The sequence below is a fragment of the Scyliorhinus canicula genome, chromosome 13, assembly GCF_902713615.1.
Source record: "Scyliorhinus canicula chromosome 13, sScyCan1.1, whole genome shotgun sequence".
Lineage (NCBI taxonomy): Eukaryota > Metazoa > Chordata > Chondrichthyes > Carcharhiniformes > Scyliorhinidae > Scyliorhinus > Scyliorhinus canicula.
Window position 1 is genome coordinate 114,566,267 of NC_052158.1, and position 22,595 is coordinate 114,588,861.

The 22,595-nt window shown below is 42.0% G+C and overlaps 1 protein-coding gene and 1 long non-coding RNA gene across 12 annotated transcripts in view; one reads left to right on the plus strand and one right to left on the minus strand.

Annotated features, from left to right (window-relative positions):
* Window positions 1-5,721: 5,721 nt before the first annotated feature.
* On the minus strand, window positions 5,722-9,571 carry LOC119976531. The gene is made up of 2 exons (XR_005462937.1): window positions 8,536-9,571; window positions 5,722-6,369 (listed from the first exon to the last, which is right to left on the minus strand). It is a non-coding gene; the product is annotated as an uncharacterized LOC119976531 (long non-coding RNA).
* The window catches only part of opa1 (OPA1 mitochondrial dynamin like GTPase), a 130,174-nt gene continuing 116,213 nt past the window's right edge, over window positions 8,635-22,595 (plus strand). For 9 of the 11 annotated variants that reach the window (XR_005462936.1, XR_005462935.1, XM_038817081.1 and 6 more), the window contains exons 1-3: window positions 8,644-8,777; window positions 18,635-18,730; window positions 21,853-22,165. Coding sequence is in view for 9 of the 11 variants with exons in the window: in XM_038817081.1 (XP_038673009.1) it covers window positions 21,890-22,165 (276 nt within the window). In the remaining 2 variants the exon portion in view is untranslated. Of the gene's footprint in view, window positions 8,778-18,634; window positions 18,731-20,542; window positions 20,681-21,852; window positions 22,166-22,595 lie in introns of all 11 variants that reach the window. The other 2 variants (XM_038817085.1, XM_038817083.1) reach the window with 2 other exon arrangements.

A 22,595-nucleotide genomic window follows, 5' to 3' on the forward strand; every position in this document is an offset into this window, starting at 1 on the left:
GCCAGAAAGAAAACGGAATGAATTGCACAAAAGCACAATAGCTGCCTCCTCAACAATGAAGGCACAGGTACAGCTTCCTAACATCTCTCCTGAACGGTCTAGCCCTAATTTTTATACTGTGCCCCCTCTGGACATCCAGTGGCGGCTATGAGGTGAATGGTTGCATGTAAGATAGCTCCCACCTTGGGATTTGGTTTTTGGCCCCTTTTGTCAGTTGAACAGGTGTTGTTTGGGAAGGAAAGTGTTGTATTTGAGAGTTTTGGTTCCTCCTCAGGTGTGTGATGTCCGGAGGTTATAATATGAGGAACAAGTCGAATAAAGGGTCCTCGTCTGACTTGGAAGACCCTCATGTCAGGAGGGGAGAAAATGGCGGAGGGCCCTGTGTTGTTGTTGCCCTCTCAGTGGACAACTGAGAGGCTGGTGGAATTTCTAATGGAGGAGTTTAAGAAACAGGTGGAGATGGTGGAAAACATCTCCACCCTATCCCCGTAACCCAGTAACTCCATTTAATCTTTTTTTGGACACTAAGGCAATTTATTATACCTCAATCCACATAACCTGCACAATGTTCGACTGTGGAAGGAAACCGGAACACCCGGAGGAAACCCTTGCAGACACAGGAAGAACATGCAGACTCTGCACAGACTGTGAGATGGCGTGGCACCCATTGATGTAACTATGGACAAGGTGGAACAACGGCTGGAGGTACAGGATGCGAAGACTGGGAAGTTGGAGGAAACGGCCACAAAGTATAGTGATTGGATTGTCTCTCCAGCATTGTTGCTGGGGGGACAGATGACCTGGAGAATTGCTCCAGGAGACAGAATGTGAGGATTGTTGGGCTGTTGGAAAGCATAAAAAGTTTGAGTGCCATGGATCATGTGGCAAAGATGTTTGGGAAGTTGGCAGGGGAGGGCGTCTTCGCGAACCCTCCCGAAGTGGGCCGGGCATACCGGTCGTTGAGACAGAAGCGTGGGGATCTGCCACTGCCGGTTATAGTCTGACCCCACAGATACTTGGAAAAGATCCTGAGGTGAGTGAAGGACACCCGAGGATGTAGATGGGAGGGCCTTCCGTCAGAATTTATCAGGACGTTGGGCAGAACTGGCAAAAAAGTGCGCAGGGTTTAACAAGGTCAAGACAGCTCTTTACAAGAGCAATGCATTTTGGAGTGGTGTACCCAGCTTGCTTTTGGGTCTTTTATAAGGATATGGGGAGTCCACACCGAGTAAAATAAAGAAACAGTTTTATTTACAACAGGATGTATAAACTGTCTGGTTGATCCCTACTGGGTTCCTGCTCTGGCCAGTGCCTTCTATGCAACAGTTAATAGAGATCCCCTGCCCTAGCAGGGCAGCTTGTACTCTGTGAGGACCATGGGGAAGATAATCATTCCTACCCCGTAGGTCCCATGTGGGCTATTACAGGGTCACGTTTAGAGACAGGGATGATTGGTGGTGGTGGTGGGGGGGGGGGGGGGGGGGGGGGGTCACCTTGCTAGCAGTTATGCTAGTTAACCAGAGCGAAATGGGGGAGATACGTCTGGTTACCTTGTGGGGGGAGGGGGCGGGGTGATGTTTTTTGTTCATTAAGGTACTAAGCCTAGATTGGTTTGGTTTTCAATGGTCCAGGGGTGTGGGGTTGGGAGGGATTTAGGTGTTGAGTGGGATGTTGGAAGTGACTCACCCGATGAGGTGGCAGACGGGCTCTTGGGAGATAGTCCAGGTTAAAAGCTCGGGGTGGGGGAGGGGGTTTATTGCTGCTCCAGAGAAGGTCAGTAAGGTGTTTGAGACCTTTTACCGGGGTAATACAAGTCTGAGCCTCCAGAGGAAGACTTGACTGTGGCACAGTTTCTGGATGATTGGTCTTCCCGGTTGTGGAAAGAGAAAGAAGGCAGGAACTGAGTGTACCTCTCGGGTTGGAGGAAAGTATCAAGTGTATTCGTTCAATGCAGTTGGGGAAGACACGGGCCTGAACAAATTCCCTGTGGAATTTCATAAACAGTTCACGGCTGTGTTGTGGCCACACCTGTTCCTCGGAGGGTTGGGGGGGGGGGGGGGGGGGGGGGCTGTTACCAGCCATACTGGTGCAAGCGTGATCTCCTTGATCTTGAAAAAGGACAAAGATGCCATTGAGTGTGGGCCATATAGGCCCACCTGTCTGCTAAATGCTGATGCAAAACTGTTGGCTGAGGTGCTGCCAACTGATTTGGAGGGGTGCCTGCCAGGGGTAATTTCTGCGGATCAGACAGGTTTTATAAGGGCCGACAGTATTGGCCAACATTAGGAGGCTCCTGAATGTGGTGCTGTCGCCCTCGTCAGCAGTTGATCCAGAGATAGTCATCTCCATGGACGAGGAAAAAAACATTTGACCGGGTGGAGTGTTTTGTTTTGTTGAGATATTGGGACAGTTTGGCTTTGGGACTAAATTCATTTTGTGAGTTACGCTTTTGTAGAGGGCACCCACTGCGAGTGTCCGTACCAATGGACTGAGTTCAGGGCACTTTTGGTTATATAGGGGAACAAGGCTGTTTCCGTTTGCTTTAGCGATTGAGCTATTGTCATCGCACTTAGGCCGTTGACCGGGTGGAAGGGTACAGAGAGGGAAAGTGGGGAGCATATGGCTTCCCTGTGTGTGGACAATTTGTTGCTGTAGGTCACAGACTCTCACTCTAATGTGGGGAAGATAATGGAGGTGCTTAGGAAGTTTGGCTCCTTCTCAGGATATAGATTGAATGTGTGAAAGAGCGAGGTTTTTCTGGTGAACCCTTTGGGGTAGGCAGTTGATCTGGAGAGGCTACTGTTTTGGCTGACCAGGACTAGTTTTAGGTACTTGGGAATATGGTTGGCATGACTGGGCCTTGTTACATAAGTTGAACCTGACCAGTGTTCGAGAGGTTGAAGAGTCTTGAAGAGGTGGGATGCCTTCCAGTTGTCTTTGGCGGGAAGGGTTCAGAGAATGAAGAACAATAATTTTGATGTTCTTGTTTGTATTTCAATGTCTCCCAGTCTTTCTTTCTAAATCTTTCTTTAGTAGGGTCAACAAGTTAATTTCGACTTTTGTTGGGCGGTAAATCCTCCCTGTGGATTCGAAGGACTTTCTTGCAAGGGATAGACAGTCGGGGAGGTGGTTGGCATGTCCTAATTTGACGTATTATTACTGTGGGATGGTTTAAGGATCCGGGGTCAGTATGGGGGCAGGTGGAGGCGGTTTCTTGTATAGGTTTGAGTTTGAGGGAATTTGGTACTGCTCCTCTTCCATTCTCTTTGGCTAGGTTCTCTTCAAGCCCGAGGTAATAGCTTCTCTGATAATATGGAATCAATTCTGACAGCACTTTAAATTAGGGTCTATGTCGCCACTGGTGCTAATCTGTGGGAACCACAGGTTTGTACTGGCTGGGGTGGATTCGACGTATGAGGTCTGGGAGATGGAGGAGGTTGAGGGCTTTGGAGATTTGTTCATGGAGGATAGGTTTGCCGGCCTAGAGCGACTGGCGGAGAAGTTTCAACTCCCAGGAGGGAATGTTTTTTAGGTATTTGCAGGTGCGAAACTGTGTGTAAGGAACTCCCTTTGTTTTCTTCGTTTCCAGGGTCTTCACTTATTAATAGAGTGTTATCTCTTGATGAGAATGGGGAAGGGAAGATATCAGACATTTTTGGGAAGATGATGGCAATGGAAAAGACTTCGCTGGAGAAAGTAAAGGGAGCTACAGTTGGGTTTGGTTTTCGAGGAGGGATCGAGGTTCTGGGTCATTTCAATTTCACCTCTTCGTGTACAAGGTTGAGTTTGATACAGTTTAAAGTGGTACAAAGGGCACACTTGACCAGCGTACGTATGAGGAGTGCAGAGGAGAGATGTTAGCTTTGTTCGAGGCAGCCGGCGAACCACTCGCATATGTTTTGGCGCTGTGCCCAAAGGTGACGATCTTTGGAGTTTCAGGCATGCAGGGGCTGAAGGGGGGCCTTCGCCTCTTCAATAGCTCGGGGGAGAGTCTTGCTCACATGGAGGGTATTGGTGCCACCTAAGGCTTCGGCTTGGCTGGGGGATACTGAAATTCCTATATTTAGAAAAGATCAAGTATGCCATAAGGGGATCGGACGAGGGGTTTTGCTCTACGTGGCTGCCATTTATTACCTTATTTAAAGAGCTGGTTGTCGTCAGCAAAAGGGAAGGTTGGTTAGGAGGGGAGGAATTGGGGGGGGGGAGGAGGATTCTGGGAAAATTCGGGTTAGGTGGGGCTAGCTTGTGGGAATAATTTTTGTTAAAATTGTGAAAATTTATTTCACTATTTTGTATGTTACAATTGAAATTTCTTTTTGAATAAAATTTTAAAAAGTAAATCTCCAACCAGTGGAAATAGTTTATCTTTATCTACCCTGTCTTCCTCTGTTAATATCTTAGATACTTTGATCAGATCACCCTTAACCTTCTAAAATCTAGCGAAAACAGGTCTAATTTGTGTAATCTCTCCTTGTAATTTAACCCCTGTAGTCCATTTTTGTAAATCTACGCTGCACTCCCTCAAAGGCCAAAGCACCCTTCCTAAGGTGTGGTACCAGAGTACTCCAAGTGGGGTCTAACCAGGATTTTGTATAGCTGCAGCATAATTTCTGTATATTCCAAACTTCTAGATATAAAGACTAGCTTTAAAATAGCCGCTTTGATTATTTTCTGCATTTGTTTGGGGCATTTTATGGATCTATGCACCAAAACCCCCCAAATGTCTTTGGACATCCGCAGTACCTAATCTCTTTCCATTTAGAAAGTACTCTACTCTATCCTTTTTGGTCCAAAATGGATAACCTCACACTTGCTTACATTAAATTCTGCCACAATTCTGCCCATTTACCTAGTCTGTCAATATCTCCTTACAACTTTATGCAATCATCTAGGCTGTCTACAGTAACATCTAACTTTGTATCATCAGCACATTTGGATATATGACTTTCTATGCCATTGTCCAAGTCATTAATTAATAATGTGAATAACTGAGGCCCCAACACAGATCCCTGTGGTACACCACTAGTCACCTTCTGCCCATTAGAATAATTAGTAATTATCCCTACTCTCTGTCGTTGTCACTCAACCAATTTCTTAACCATGTCAATAATTTATCTCAATTCCATAGTCTTCCACCTTCATTAACAGTTTCTTATGTGGGACTTTATCAAATGCCTTCTAGAAGTCCATATAAATAACATCCATAGACATTCTGCTGTCTACTTCCATAGTCACCTGTTCAAAAAATTCAATAAGTTTACTCAGCCGTGATCTTCTCTTCACATATCCATGCTGGCTCTCCCTGATTGACCAGAATTTTTCAAGGTGTTCAGTTACCCCATCCATGATTATGGAGTCCAGCAATTTCCCCACCACAGATGTTAAGCTAACTGGTCTGTAATTCCCTGGTATCCCCCTTTCACCCTCCTTAAAAAGTGGAGCTGCATGTGCAATTTTCTAATCCAGAGGGACTACACCTAAATCTAGGGAACTCTGAAAGATTACAGTTTGGGTACTGACATTATTATCTTCATTATTTGCCTTAAAAAATGCAACACTGCAGCCCCAAAACTTCTCTGCTTTGCTTCACTGTTCGCAGAAACACAGAAAGGTGTTTTTCATTTTTAAGTTGCCCCTTTTGTAAGTGGTGGCACATATTCCCCAACCCTTAAATTTGGATATTCCAACCCTCTATGAATAACTTGCACAGCAAACTCAAGATAAATAAAAGGGTTGGTTTATTTCACACACACACATAAAACATTGGAAAGGAGTTTCATATGAGAGATAAGGGAAAGGAAAGCGTATAGGTCCAGACAACAATAAAAATACAAGTTTGGGTTTATGTGAGCTTTTCATTTATTCATTCATGGGCTGTAGGCATCGCTGACTGGGCCAGCATTTATTGCCCATCCCAGAGGGCATTTAAAGCTCAACCACACAGCTGTGGATCTGGAGTCACATGTTGCCAGACCAGGTAAGGACGACATTCGTCAGATGGGTTTCTACGGCAATCAGCAATGGTTTCATGGTCATCATTAGACTTTTAATTCTATGGTGGGATTCGAACCCGGGTCTCCAGAGCATGACTCTGGGTCTCTGGATTACTAGTCCAGCGGCAAGACCACTATGCTACTGTCTCCCCATGTTAAGTGAGTCCAGAATCAAAAGTTTAATGGAATATTTCTTCAGGGGTAGGTTGGTTAACTGTTGCAGGATGATCATCTTTCCAGAAGGGAGGACTTCCACAAGGGCAAAGGCATGTAGAGTTGAATTAGTCTTGAAGGCACCAGTCCTAATGTTCCAGAAGTCCACAATGGAGATGAGGGCCAGGCAATTGTGCCTGGACAGAGCTCTTTCTGCTATTACCTGTTTGATGATAAGATGCTAGATAGTGACAGGCTGCTTGCTTGGAGTTAGCATTAACTTCGGAAGTCATACAGTGACTGTAGATAAGATCCACCAACCTATTAATTAAATTGAATTACTGCTCAAGTCTCGGTCAAGTCACAGTGTGGTTTTTATTTGATAAATGAGGGCCCTGGTTGAAACCAGGGTGTTTGAGAGCAGGTTAACGGTTGGGCCATTAACACCACATGTTAGGAGTCACAAACAGCTATCTTTGTCCTTAAGAGACACAGTGGGCTGGATTCTCCGTCGGCGGGATCCTCCGCTTCGCCGGCAACGCACTCACGCCCGCAGATTTCATGACGGCGGGGGGTGCCCACAATGGGAAATCCCATTGGCTGGCTGTCGGTGGGACTGCGCCACACCAGAAAACGGGAACAGCGGGACGGAGAATCCCGTCCAGTGTCTCTGGTGGCCAGAATTCTCCTTTAGAAATGCAAAGAAGCATTGTGCAGCTCAGGGAAGGGACATTAGCACCTTTAAAAAAAAAGATAATGGGACTCAGCTGTTTTGTCTGAAGGTTAGAAATTCCTCTGGTATTAGTAATGGCTAGTCGGTGGGGGGGGGGGGGGGGGGGGGGGGGGGGGGACCTTGTCCATTTAAAAAAATAAAAATAATAATTTTACGGTTGATGTAGATATGTGTTAATATTTTTCCTTCACATCAAAACCAGGGCAATTGGAACAGTTATATTGATATAAAGCTGCATTATATTTTTAAAGAAAAAGAAGTTACATTATTGTATTATTCCAATATAATTTAGGAATATGCTCATGTATATGGATACGTAAGTATCCAGAGTGCCATTACTGCACTACTACCTATGCATTGCATTAAATGCATCAGTCTGCAGCACATGCTGTGATTTGAGAAATATGTTCAATGAAGCTCCAGCAAGTGAGTGTAAAAGTGTGATTACTTTGAACTTCTGGGAACAAGCCATAACAACAGCTAAACACATGCAGAGTGAAAATACATGGGAAAGGCCAACACAAAAAGATTGAAAAGAGGAGAAAACTGACAAACTAAAATCCTGCCAAATGAGTGTCCTACCACTCCTCTGTGCCTCTGCCTCACAGCGCCAGGAACCTGGGTTCAATCCCGGCCTCAGGTGAGTGTCTTTGTGGAGTTTACATGTTCTCCCTGTGTATGCATGGGTTTCCTCCAGTTTCCTCCCACAGTCCAAAGATGTGCAGGTTAGGTGGATTGGCCATAATAAATTGTCTCTTAGTGTCCAGGGATGTGTAGGTTAGGTTAAGGGGTTGTAAGAATAGGGTGGGGAAGTGGGCTTGGGTGGAGTGCTCTTTCAGAGGGTCATTGAAAACTCGATGGGTCGAATGGCTTCCTTCTGCACTGTAAGGATTCTATGACAGTGATCTGTTTAAAAGTATGATGTGGCGATGCCAGTTGGTGTTGGACTGGGCTGGGCACACTAAGACTCACCTGGTGAAGGAGCTGTGCTCCGAAAGCTAACAATTCCAAATAAACCTGTTGGACTTTAACCTGGTGTTGTAAAACTTCTTCCTGTGTTTAAAGGTGCACAGTGGAACATTAACCCATCAATCTGCCCCTTCCTCCAGCACATTCACTGTGCATCACAAACAACATTGCTATTCCCAAGCAGTAAAAAAAAAAGAGCTTATAAATTAATATCCAAAGATACTAAAATCAATATTCAGACCCAGAGAACGGCAGAGTGCTCAGACAAGAAGACAAGATTCTTGAAGCTTCTCGTAGTGCAGGACAACAATGTCACAGGATTCATGGCACAGAGGTTACAAAACCGAAGTTACAAATATTTTTTTAATTAACTTTCACCCTCAAATAATCAATAATAAGCTACTGTGCGCCTCACTTATCTGACAAAAATAATTCACCTGAGGAAGGAGCAGTGCTCCAAAAGCCATGATTCGAAACAAAAATGTTGGACTTTAACCTGGTGTTGTAAGACTCCTTACTGTGCCCACCCCAGTCCAACGCCGGCATCTCCACATCATGAAAAAAATAAGTACCTAGATATTAAAATAGATTCCTTTAAATAAATTAAAGCATATTTCACTTTTAACATTTGCATATCATGGCAGGGAAGGAAGGATAAGGGTCACTGGGTTTCTACATTTCTCTCACATTATAGGCGATTACAAGTTCTGCTGTTTAAATCAGAAACCCAGTGAAAGGTTGCAGGAGGATTTCCTCAGCTCTGGGCAGTTTCTCCACAGCCGGCAGGGAGAAGGACTCTGAGCTCCGGGCGGACCCTTTATCCAGGAGGTGGGTTGGCAACCCGGACTTTGTCCCGGGGCCGGAAGTGTTGGGCTGGTCCTTGCGAATGAGACTCCGGGTGGATTCGGTTTCACGGGCGGCCCGTGTTGGTAAGCAGCAGCTCGGCGACAGCGTGTCCCTCGGCTGAAGGACGAGTGAGGCTCTCCCCGCTCCCTCCAAACCGGGGAGGAGTTCCCGCTCAGGAACTAGTAGGCCGAAAGCTGGGCCCTGCCAGGCCTCCCTCCCGGGGCAGAGAGCCTGCGGGGCCCAGCCACAACCCGAGCCGCCCTTCCTACTGGCGGTTGAGCCGGCGAGCCTCCGGCCTCTTCCCCTGATGCTAGCAGCCGCTGGCTACCCCTCTTCAGCCCGGGAAAAAGTCCATTTGTCCAAAGCCTCCCCTCTTCCTCCTGCTCGCCACTCGCTTCTCCCTGTGACACCGTTTCTATTCAGAGGAGGGAACTGAAACCCCAGTCTTGTCATGTCCTTGCAGAATGCCCGGACCCTGCCTTTCCAGCAAGGACATAATTTAACGTGAATTGCACTTCTCTTAACCTCTGGTTCTGCGATCATTTGTCGCCCTTTTTTGGTACTAGCCCCTCTAGTCTGAGGTCATACAAGACAGTAAAGGTTACAGCCTTGTGGTTTATGTTCGTATGGAATGGCGGTCAGGAACAAATAGCTACATTCTTCAGACTAGCCATCCAAAATATACCCATCCCTTTCATCTTCTCAAATAGATTCATCTTCTCAAATAGATCTCAAACGCTCAAGTTTTGTGCGTTCGTTCCAATAATCCTTACGTAATACCTTGTAGTACACCTGCATAATTTTGACGTCTTATCATCTTCCTTATTCGTAATATTTTGAATCTGATAACATCTTGCTCTGTTTCTGTTATATTCTGCTCGCTTTAGGTCTTGATAAGTGTGTTTAACTGGTTTTGTGACAACTCTTAATTAGAGACTACACCTTTTTTCCATTATATGTTTGTTCTTCCATGATCTGTTTTATGAGCATCTGAGGCACACAACAATCCCACAAGGTTCAGGATATGTGTGTAAATTGACAGCACTTCTCATCAGTGTTACCATGTGCCTCCAAATCAACTTGACTGTCTCTTCCACTTCTCACTCCCAATATCAATGATTGGAAGTTTTTTGCCATGAGTCAACTTGTTCAATTTGGATGGGCCATTTATTTACATTCATCCTATAAAAACAGGTTATTATCAATTAAGGTTTCTAAATCGATCAACTACTGTCTCTAAAATAGTATACATGCCATACAAGAAAAGGTTTTTTCTGTTAAATTAACTGTGATGCTTTCTGATCTGGAGGAAAGAATAAGGGTTATTAATGTTGCATTGGGCTAACCAGTAAAATAGTTTTAAAAAATAACCATAAAACCCCTACAGTGTACAGTGAGGCCATTCAGCACATCTAGTCTCCACTGACCCTCTGAATGAGCACCCTATCTGTGCTCCTGCACCCTATCCCTGTAACCCCACTTAACCTGCACATCCCTGGACACACACAGGCAATTTTATCATGGCTAATTGACCTCTAACCTGCACATCTTTGGACTGTGGGAGGAAACCAGAGCACCTGGAGGAAACCCATGAAGACATGGGGAGAAAGTCCAAACACCACACACACAGTTATCCAAGGGTGGAATTGAACCCTGGTGCTGTGAGGCAGGAGTGTTAACCATTGTGCCCCCGTACTGCCATAGAACCAGATAAATCAAGTACATTGCACTAAAAAAAAACTAAACTTGTAACATCAACTTTTTAAAAATGCTGTATATTAAATTTTACACTTCACAGTGTGAAAAATAATTGGATAATAAAAATGATACTTCGAGGATGGTTGTCAGATTGTCAAATTACTGATAGTTGTAGAATGTGAAGCCCTGTTGATACTAAGGAATCAGATATATTGTGTGGTCAAGTTGTTTATTATGTAGACAAATGTGGCTGCAGATTTATACTTAAGGCCCCATAAACAATGGAGTAAATTACATTTTAAAATTCTGTAGAGGCTTTGGAGTTCAATCCCTCCTGCAATGTTTGAAGATGTCATCAATGACATTTTCAGTATAATGTTGAGGATTCACTGTATTGTCCTTTACAATTTGTTTTCACAGCATGTCTAATTAAAAGTCTGTTATTGTTTTTGTGTTTCCCTTCTTGCATACATGATCTTTGAGAAATAGGTAGTGCTGTGGTTAAACAGTAGCCTTTCAAATCCAGTCCAGTTGATGCGATACAAGCATCTTTTGTGAAATAAGCTTAGACTGTCCCAATTTTTAATTAATTAATAATCTTTATTGTCACAAGTAGACTTACATTAACACTGCAATGAAGTTACTGTGAAAAGCACCTAGTCGCCACACTCCGGCGCCTGTTCGGCTACACAGAGGTAGAATACAGAATGTCCAAATTACCTAATAGCATGTCTTTTAGGACTTGTGGGAGGAAACCGGAGAACCCGGAGGAAACCCACACAGACATGGGGAGGACGTGCACAGAGTGACCCAAACCGGGAATCGAACCTGGGACTCTGGCGTTGTGAAGCCATAGTGCTAACCACTATGCTACCATGCTGATTAGCAGTTACACCAACAGTGGCGATGTTGGGGGCGGCGGTTGGTCTGGGGGTAGGGATCTGTGGCCGAGACATTTTGTTAAGAGAGAGAAGAGGAAGACTTTGATCTGGATTGGCTGTACCTAATTTGGGATTGCTTGATGTTGATACTGGATTCTGGGAAAGGTTCCCCAGCAAATAACATTTGATTTTTTATTAAATAGTGATCTTGACAGATTGATAATCATATAAATTTGTAGCATGACAGGTTCATCATCTGTGCTAGCTCTTGAGCAGTTATGCTTTGTCCTGTGGGGGAAATGATTTGATATATGACTTGAAACCGCATTGACAATTAATGGGCTTATTTCTCACTGCAATTAAAGGTACCATAAAATGTAACTTCATTGATCAGATCTTTCTTTATTTTTAGGCACTTTAAATATTTCTCTCAGATTGAAATTCCTTCTTAGTTGTGATTTTGGTTGCATGGATAATAACGATTTCTTTAATTGAGTGAGAGTTACTGTCAGCTTTGACTTTAGATTTGGAAATGGAGTTGCCTTTTGTGAAAATATTGTGGTTGGGGAAGTGGAATTCAACTTAGGACAAGGGATTGTTATCTGAACATTTTGTACTCCTTCAGAATTCTATGCACTTGAAAAAAATTGATAATTGTTTGCAGTAAAATATGGAATAAGCAGGGCTGTTTTTCAACATAGCTCTTTTAAAAATTGTTCATGGAACATGGGTGTCACTGGCTGGGCCAGCATTTATTGCCCATCCCTAACTCTCTTGAATTGAGTAGCTTGCCAGGCCATTTCAGAGGGCATTTAAGAGTCAACCATATAGCTTTGGGTCTGGAGTTACATGTAGGCCAGACGAGGTCAGGGCAGCAGATTTCCTTCCTTGAAGGACATTAGTGAAACAGATGTTTTTTTCCAACAATCGACAATGGTTTCATAGTTTTCATTAGACCTTCAAATACAGTGTTTTTTAATTGAATTCACATTTCACCAGGATTCAAGCCCTGGTCCCTGGAGGATTATCCTGGGTCTCTGAAATACTAGTCCAGTGACAGTACCACTATGCCACTGCCTTCCCCCTATAACTTGTGAAAACAAGTTGGTATTAGTTGTAAAACCAAGGTTAAAGTGTGAAGCTAGTTTGATAGCTCAAGGCTTTTCAATATTTTGAAACTGAAACAGCAAGGATAAAGAAACCTCCAGTCATTAAAGTAGCATTTTATATAATCTGTAAAATGAGGTGAGATTTCTGCTTACACAACTAATGAGCTAAAAAAATGAAGGAATAAGAGAGGGAAAAGAAACAAAGGAACTGATGGACCTATCAGGAGGATTAACGCAAACAATTCTCTAAATGATCTGTAAAGACAAGGAGGTGCAGTCAGAAAAATAATGAAGGTAAAGTTCATATTTGAAATGCAGAACAAAGGAGATAACCCAAGTAAAATACTATGAGGAATATAGTGAAGTGGTTCTCTATTATTTTTGCAACATCAATTAGGCCTACAATACTCCAAGATATCTACAATTTTCCAATTCTGGCCTCTTCCACTTACCTGATTTTCGTTTTGCACCATCAGTGGTCATGCATTCAACTTTTAGGTCCTAAACTCTGGAAATTCCTCCCTAAACATTTCCACCTTTTTGATCATCTGTCCTAATATTTTACGGTGGCCCAGTGTCTGATAGTCCTTCTGTGAAGCACTTCGGGCCATTTTGCTACATTAAAACTGCTACATATATGCAAGTTGCTGTGATAACACTTACTTTATAAAGTAAGATGTTGCAGACCACTTTTACGACATAAAAAAGTGGATTGTACAGAAAAGGACAGAAATTGGAGAGTTGGCTTAAAAGATCTGTAAAAGCTTTTTAGGGGGCATTTTTAAAGTTGATTTATTGTCACGTGTACTGAGGTACAGTGAAAAGCATTGTTCTACATACAATCCAGGCAGATCGTTCCCTCCATGAAAAATCATAGGGCATACGATAAATTCACAATATAAATACATAGACACTGACATTGGGTACTACTCAGTGGCGAAGATGTATGGAGAGATCAGTTCAATCCATAAGAGGGTCATTCAGGAATATGGTAACAGCGGAGAAGAAGCTGTTTTTGTAACTGTTAGTGTGTATTCTCAGACGTTTGTATCTCCTGCCTGATAGAAGAGGCTGGAAGAGAGATTAAGCCAGGTGGGAGGGTTCTTTGATTATCCTGTCACTTTCCCAAGGCAGCAGGAAGTGTAGTCAGAGTCAATGGATGGGAGGCGGTTTTGCGTGATGGATTGGCCTGTGTTCACGACTCTGTAGTTTCTTACGGTCTTGATGCGAGCAGTTGCCGTGCCAGGCTATGATGCATCGAGATGGGATGCTTTCTATGGTGCATCTGTAAAAATTGGTAAGAGTCAATATGGACATGGTGAATTTTCTTAGTTTCCTGAGGAATTAGAGGTGCTGTTGTGCTTTCTTGGTTGTAGTGTCGATGTGGGTGGACCAGGACAGTTGGTGATGTGCATATCTAGGAATTTGATACTGTCAATCATCTCCACCTCGGCACCATTGATGCAGCCAGGGTGTGTACGATACTTTGCTTTCTGAAGTCAATAACCAGCTCTTTAGTTTTGCTCACATTGAGGAAGAGATTGTTATCTTAAACCACTCCAGTACACTACTGTACTCTGACTCCTGTACTTTGACTCATCGTTTTTCGATATCTGACCCGCCACGGTCATGACGTCAGCAAACTTGTAGATGGAGTTGGAGCCACATTTTGCCAAACAGTCATGTGAGTTAGTAGGGGGCTAGGTATACAGATTTGTGGGGCCCCAGTATTGAGGACTATCGTGGAGGGGTGTTGTGATTGTGGTCTATGGGTCAGGAAGTTGAGGATCAATTTGCGGAGGGAGGAGTCAAGTCTTCGGATGTAGGTGGCGCCGGCAAGGCCAGCAATTGTTGCCCATCCCTAATTGCCCCAAGTGCAGCTTTATTAATCGAGCTAAAAATAGATATCTCAAAAAACATTTTTAATCAGTTCACCATCTGCGAGTAACCTGATTTAAATAATTGGAAATAACTTTAAAAAAATATATACAGAACCATTTCCAGGTTCCAATGGCGTACAACGTCAGTTATTGTGTAAACGTAACATTTAAAAGCTTTTAAAATTTGCCAAATAATGCCCTTGCACCTAAGAAAAATGCTTCTTTTTAAGAACCTTCATTTTAAGAAGGCTTATGAATATATGCAATTAGTGGAATCTCGCTGTGGGCATTAATTTGATTTGTGGTTCGACCAGTTTTGTGAGCAGGGCCACCTTCCAACACTGTTTTCCAAACTGGTTCAAACGGTTACATAAATTTGTGCTGAATCTAATTTTGTGTGCTTGAAATTCCTCTATCTTTTGTGTAGTTTTATTGGTTATGAGAGAATTACAGTAGAAATACTAGCACAAGCAGCAGGATCTCCATGCCTATTAGTTTCTATTTTTGTTGCCTTGGTATTGCCCTCTGATAGGCTTACACAAACCTGGGGCAGGTGGGAATTCAAGGAGGAAATTTGTATTGGACCCTATGCCAGTCCTGCATGTCAGTGCGATCGGATTTGCATAAGGAGCAAGTGCTTTATTTGTCTTCTTCCCATCTCTTTCCCTAATTCTTCCTATTTTTCCTGCTACTTAAATGACTCGATAGAGATGTTTAACTGATGTATATTTTATTTTAATATTTTTGTGATTATGTTTTCTGTGTAGTTAAAGGAAACTTTATATGCGAAAGTATGAAAGATTATTATATTTGGAGAAGTTGAGTTTAAAGAGGTGTTTAAGGGCAGTGGAACCTGAGACATAAGGGGGAAAGATATTTCAGGAAAGGAATGCTTAACTGACTTGTGTTACTGTGGGGGAAAGCCCTGAAGACTATGTGGGTTGCTGGGAAGCAGTGAAAGTTTGGAATTTAAAAAAATGTTTATTCCTTTCTCAGAGTTACAGTGCAGAGTGGAGAGGGCAAGCCTTTAATCCATCTTGCTTCCTCGAAAAGCAAATTCAAATGGAATCCAATTCATGTTCTCCATAAGAGAAACATTCTGGATCCAAGCTGACAAGAGCAGGCATGACACCTGGTCTCATGCCTGATCTTAGCCAGAAGGCCGAGAATTGGAGGCAGCCATCCAGTGTTACACCAGGAGAGTCTTTGTTTTAGGAACAGTTTATTTCTGAACCTCCTTTTGGAATTCCGTACCAGAGTGGAAGTGCCTGAAAAGTTGCGAGATGTATCTGTATTAAAATGAAGCAATTCCTTGTTTTGGGTAATATTTAAATATTTGTTTTATGGTTAAAATCTATAAGACACTGTTGCCAGAAAGATAGTTTAATTGTGAACTTTTGACTAAGCATGTTTTTTGGGAGTTGTTCTGTCATTCTGTTTTAACTGTATAACTTTTACCTTGTGTATTAAAGTATTTTTTGTTTTTAATCTTTTTTATAATTTTAATGGTGTTACTGGACTTCTATGCTTTTGAAGTCGCTCTTCACACTTTACAAAAAAAAGGTTTATGATTAATGAGACAGACTTCACTTTGGGGTTTGACTTTCTCAGCACCAACATTATCTGTGGTCATTACAATCTAGGTAGCATCAATAGAAAGAACCTGTTCCTGTTGGTGAATGGTTGAGAGCCAGAGGACACCTATTGAAAGTGAATTCCGTAAGAGCTAACAATCTGATCTGGAATTCACTGCTTGAAGGCTGGTGGAGGAAGATTCTGTGATATTTTCAAAAGGGATTTGGATAAGCACCGGAAAAGGGGGAAAAAAATTAGGACCATGATGAAAGGGCTGGGTTTGGGAACTAATCAATTTGTTCTTGCAGAGACAGGTCAATCGACCAAATGGCTCCCTGTGCTGTAACAACTTTATTATTCTTCTCTATGAAAAACTTTCATCCCTTGCATTCATGCTTAGTTTATAATTACTGTTGAAGCTGTGGTTGATAGTGATCAACCAGGGATGTTTTTGTCATAGTCACGTTACAATGTTCAAAGAGATTCAATTCAGCATATCCTGGAAAGAAAGACTTGTATTTATAGATCATGACCAACGGGCACCTCAAAGCTCTTTACAGCCAATGAAGTACTTGAATGTGTGGTCACTGTTGTGATGCAGGTCCTGAATGGCGGCAACACCTGAAGACTAGAATTGTTGACCACCACCACTGGCTCTGGTGCAAATATCAGCTCATCAGAGACAATCTCAATTCTTAGTTCACATTTGTAATTAAATAAGCTATATAAAATGGTTTAATTTTTGCTGCATTCTAACCCTGCTGTTGTTGTTTGTAAATGTTATGTTTGGTCATCACAAAGGTTTGTTTTATTTGTTGGCATGTCAGTGCCACTGGTAAGACCATCATTTATTGCTCATTCCTAATTGCCAAGCTCACTGTCATCTTCTTGAGTGCAGTTGGGAATGGGCAGAAAATGCTGTTGCCGTTCTCATACTAAAACAAATATCATGATAGACAAGCATATATTTCTGGTTTTATAGTTCTATAGGAAGTACAGTTAAAATAATGCACCTGTCTCAATTCTTTTTATTGGGGTTAGACTTTTTTTTAACCTAGTTGTCATGTAATAGAACATAGAACATAGAACAGTACAGCACAGAACAGGCCCTTCGGCCCTCAATGTTGTGCCGAGCCATGATCACCCTACTCAAACCCACGTATCCACCCTATACCCGTAACCCAACAACCCCCCCCTTAACCTTACTTTTATTAGGACACTACGGGCAATTTAGCATGGCCAATCCACCTAACCCGCACATCTTTGGACTGTGGGAGGAAACCGGAGCACCCGGAGAAAACCCACGCACACAGGGGGAGGACGTGCAGACTCCACACAGACAGTGACCCAGGGAATCGAACCTGGGACCCTGGAGCTGTGAAGCATTTATGCTAACCACCATGCTACCCTGCTGCCTGAAACTAATGTCAATCTAGTTTCTTGGATGGGTTATGATTGTATGAGGCAGGCGTGGGGTGGTAGCAGAGAGGAGTTTTCCAGATTCCTTTTCCCTTTTTGGCCTCGAGTATTTTCTGTGTGTTTTTTAGGTGATAGCTTTGTTTCTGGTGGATGTGAAGTGCCTAATAAGTATAGCCTTGACATCATGAATGTAGGGCTTGCTGGATCAGCTGGACTTTTCCATCATGTCATTTCCATGTGTTCATATGTGGTGATGGTGATAGACTCTGGCTATCGTACCCCGGGAACAGGTGTAAAACACATTCGTGTTTCAGAGAGTCGTGAATACCGCCCAGTCCATCACACAAACCTACCTCCCATCCATTGATTCCATCTACACCTCCTGCTGCCGGGGGAAAGCAGGCAGCATAATCAAGGATCCCTCCCACCCGGCTTACTCACTTTTCCAACTTCTTCCATCGGGCAGGAGATTCAGAAGTCTGAGAACACGGACGAACAGACTCAAAAACAGCTTCTTCCCCACTGTCACCAGACTCCTAAATGACCCTTTTATGGACTGTCCTCATTAACACTACACCCTTGTCTGCTTCATCCGATGCCAATGCTTATGTAGTACATTGTATATATTGTGTTGCCCTATTATGTATTCTCATGTATTTTCTTGAATTCTGTTCAATTCCCTTTTCTTCCCATGTACTGAATGATCTGTTGAGCTGCTTGCAGAAAAATACTTTTCACTGTACCTCGGTACACGTGACAATAAACAAATCCAATCCAATCGTAATTATACATCTTTTTCTCATTCAAAAAATGTGAATGTTCGATATGTTAGTCCTGACTATACATTACTTTGTCCTGACTATACATTACCTTGAGACTGAGTAAGGGAAATGGAAGACCGAAACTGTGAAAAATTATTCCAGCTATTTGCTGACTTTCTGCTACTTTTCGGTTTAGTATTGGTAGCTTAAAAAATAAATTCAGCAACTTGCACGTTCACTATTCTGTTGCTTACTTGTCCTTTTAATGCCATTCAATTGAATCAGGCTGGTTTTGATTTGTTGATCCTGCCCTCCACATTAAAGTTAAATTTCTAACTTTAATGCTGCATCTTCAAATTTCTTTGGCAAATTACTGGTTATTCAGTTATATTAGGCAGTATCTGGAGGGCAGCTTTGTGCAGCACTGATATTGTGCTTTATGATGCAATCAAATTCTTTTCTCAAAGACTTGCATCACAAAGCATGACCTCCAAATTATCAATATGGCTTTATTAATTTGGGCAACAGTGTTTTATTATCTTTGAATGTAAACCCAGTGTTCCTAATGGGTATTGTGTTGACGATGAACATTTTTTTTTATTTTTCTACTGTGGCAGTGCTCACGATACACTTTCAAATAAAAATGGAAATGTTACCTTGTTCTCTAGACCTGGATGAATTGGAATGAGATAATTTTGTTAACCATTCTCTAGGTAAGGATTTGAGACTTAATACATTAAACTGTATATGGAGTATTACTCTTATTTATTACGGTTGAAAGAAGAGATTGCATATTTTTTGTCTCAAGATGGTATAATATTTGCAAGTAAAGTAGTATACACCAAATGAGCTGTTTTCCTCTAATTTTGGCTCTACTTTTGTTTTCTTATGAACTTGATTATCTTCCTATACCAGTTAACTTAATTTAACTTTGTTTTGTAAAAGCAGAATTATTTAGGAAAGTTAAGTAATTGCGTAAGAGTCCTTCCTGTCTCTTCCATTTGTTCCTATTTATTATTTTGGTCATGAACCCATAATTATGATGTACCTCTAAGCAAAAGACTCAAAATTGAAACAGTCTGCTTGCCAGGAGACTGTGTCCCCAAGTTTTGTATTTGGAGAGGAGAAGACAGACTCCTCGGCAGTGACTGGATCTTAGGAACCAGGTTTGGAGGAAGTCAGATCGATTGGTTAACTGGCAACCGGCAGGTTGGTCCGAGACAGTATTCTGCCTGACAATGATCTGTGATTGGTTCCTGCATGTTGCTTTCTGAGACAATTGGGCAGAAGCATTTTGACCTTGGAAGTTAAAGAAACTCTCTCCCCTGCTTAGTGAAGTGAAAGAACTGCTTTATTGTTCTGAAAGCAGTGAGTACTCGGCACACCCTTTGCTCTGAACCTGAAATGATGTTGAGTCTGCAGAGAAGTTAAACAACCTTGCCAGAGAAAACCATCTCAAGCCTAGAAGGAAGAAGTATCAAAACGAAAGCTGAACTTCAGAAAGACACTAACGAGAAACCACCCAGTGCATCAATGAACCTTATTCTTGTATTTTTATTTATATTTGATTTCCCTTTCCACCACCCTTTCCCCTCTGTTGTTTCTGTGTGAGTATGCAGAGAGTGGGGGAACGGGGTGGGGTTTGGGAAAGGGATATTCAATAGTCAGTTTTCTGTCTGTTTAATTACAATAAAAGGTTGGGTGTGTTAAAAGTTACAAACCTGGTGACTGCCATTTATTCTGCATGGTAGCACAGTGGTTAGCACAGTTGCTTCACAGCCCCAGGGTCCCAGGTTTAATTCCCGGCTTGGGTCACTGTCTGTGCGGAGCCTGCACGTTCACCCCCTGTCTGCGTGGGTTTCCCCTGAGTGCCCCAGTTTCCTTCCACAGTCCAAAGATGTGCAGGTTAGGTGGATTGGCCATGATAAATTGCCCTTGGTGTCCAAAAAGATTAGGTGGGGTTACGGGTGTGGGCTTAAGTAGGGTGCTATTTCCAAGGGCCGGTGTAGACTTGATGGGCCGAATGGCCTCCGTCTGCACTGTAAATGCTATGTTTCAACCAAGAACCTTGGGTAGTTTAAATAAAATCCTATTTCACCTGTGTTGCAACTCTGGGTCAAGTGTGGATGGAATTGACTGCACGCTAGCCCGGGGCTGTGCACTAGCCCAGGGGATTGTGACAATTGATGTAATTGAGAGTTTTTGTAAAAGATTACTGATTAATTTGAAAACCTTTAGTGGATAGTACTATTAAATGAAAATCAGAACTAAATACAAGTAATCTGAGACTTAGCAAGAAGGAAGCTCATTGCAGCTATGAAATTGTTCAAAAACATAATTTTGTTTTAGTGCATTTTTGAAATATATACAAGCTGTTAATTATTTTATGTTGCTATCAATCAGTATTTGAAACAGGAGCTGAACTTTATTTTTAAGAAGTAATTTTAATTGCATGCTATTATGAAAATATAAGATATTGACCAAATGTTGCTGTTACTTGACATTTAACACCATTTGCCCTGCAGATTATACTTTTTGTTTGTCAAGTTGTTGAAGCTGTGATGTTATCTGCTCGCACAGAGGGAAGTAATATATTTCCTCAACCAGTTGGATTGGATTGAGAAATAAACAGCACAAGGACTAAGAAGGAAGTGTAGATTAGAGTGAGTGAATTTAAATTCAAATTAGGTATGGGAAGAGAGAGAGAGGAAATAAAGACTAGATAAGCGGGAGTGTAAAAAAAGTGGCAAAACTACACTTGACATTTTTAAAAATCACCAGTAATAACTGGTACCTGAAGGAATGAGACAACAACATCAGAGAGGTTGATTTAAAACAGTAGCTGCACTTCAGATGGTGGCGAGGCTTAATTTATTATTGTGAGTTTAGTTCCCATCTGCCGTATAAAGAGAGCTCCTTCATGCCATTCCCTGTTTTTAATCATTTGGCAGTTAACAAAATGGTGCTTCTGCACAGCTAACAACAGAGCAAAGCATCTTGGACAATACTTTTGGATATCTACATCTAACCACATATTTCACCTCCCCATCCCCAAAGTGGCTGTACCATTTATCCATGAATAACTGTGAGCATATTAACAAATCCTAGTTATGTTGACTTTTGAATGATTGTTGCCTCTGTGCCAATGTCCATTGCTCCAGCTGGCTGATTATTCGGATTCACAAAAGCAGACTTAAGAATAGTAAGTAAATGCAATAATTAGGGTGTTCTGTTGTGTTGCTGGTAAAATCTAAAGATGACCATTCTACCTGCAAAGCATTGTCATTACAAAAGAGGCTATACTTATTAGAAAAAGTAATTTGGGCCATCACAGTTTACTTCTCCATGAAATGCCATCACTTATCATTGCATTTTGTTTTCTGTGTTTTGACTCAAAAATGAAAGGAATTAGTAATTGAAAGCATTGCTAATATTAATATTTCGACCCATTGTCCTGCAGAATGTACATTTGTGCAGTTGAATTGGATTGTTGACAGTTATGGTAATAATGTGTCCTTAAACTTGAAAAGATTTTGCTTAAGTGCTTCAGTTTTAAAGTTATTTTGACAATATATTCCATCTACTATCTGTACCAACTTGTGTAACCTTTGCCCATTTTGGTAGCTCATCACTGCTCGTTGGTGGGCAACTGGAATGATCGATCTTGCAACAATTAATACTTACTTTCCCCTCGGTGCTTATACTTGATCACCAGCCTATGCTAACCAAAAATATTTTACTGCAGTGTGAAAATCTTTACTTCTCCTTATTGTGGTGAACCCAATATATTTACATAACACTAATACTTGTTTTTCTCTGTTTCATTCTACTGTAGCTTGCTGGCAAACACACTGAAGCAATATTGTGTTAAAATGAAGTTCCCTACACAGAGATTGTACTCGCTGTCCCGAACTGTTCACCACCTGAATACCCCACGAATTAATCCTCACAGACCGCACTGGAATTCTACAGCTCGGCCATACTCCACTTTCAAAAGATTTCCATTGAGGACAGCAAAACCACTTCCTTGGAAAGCTGAATACTATCCCCATAGAAATTTCATTCTTGCTAGGTTGGCAACGCGACTGCTAAAAATTCGTTACCTTGTACTGGGATCAGCAGTGGGAGGTGGTTACACAGCAAAGAAGGTATATCAGAAACGTACACTTGACAAGTGCTATGGTGACAAAATAAAAAATGATGAATGGAAATAATAAAATTATGGATTATTGTAGTAATCTACCGTGCGGTTTAAGTGTAGTCTCGTATACACTTCAAAACTCAGTAGAATTTAAGTTACACTTCTCGGAAGCGAAATAAAAATCTTTTACTGTGTCTATTGATTATGATTGAGAGACTAAGATCATCTTGTGGTTACAAATCAAATGTTCTCAATGAAGCCCTTGCCAACAAAATACTTTAAGAGAAATAATTGGCTTAATGGTTTACAACAGATTTAACTTTCAAATACAGTAATGGTTCTTGCTCAAAACAAAACAGCTTGCGCAAAGTTGAAGAGTTAGAGTGGAAATATGAAAATACAAAATAAGGATAGCGAGTAGTCAGGTAAAAGATATC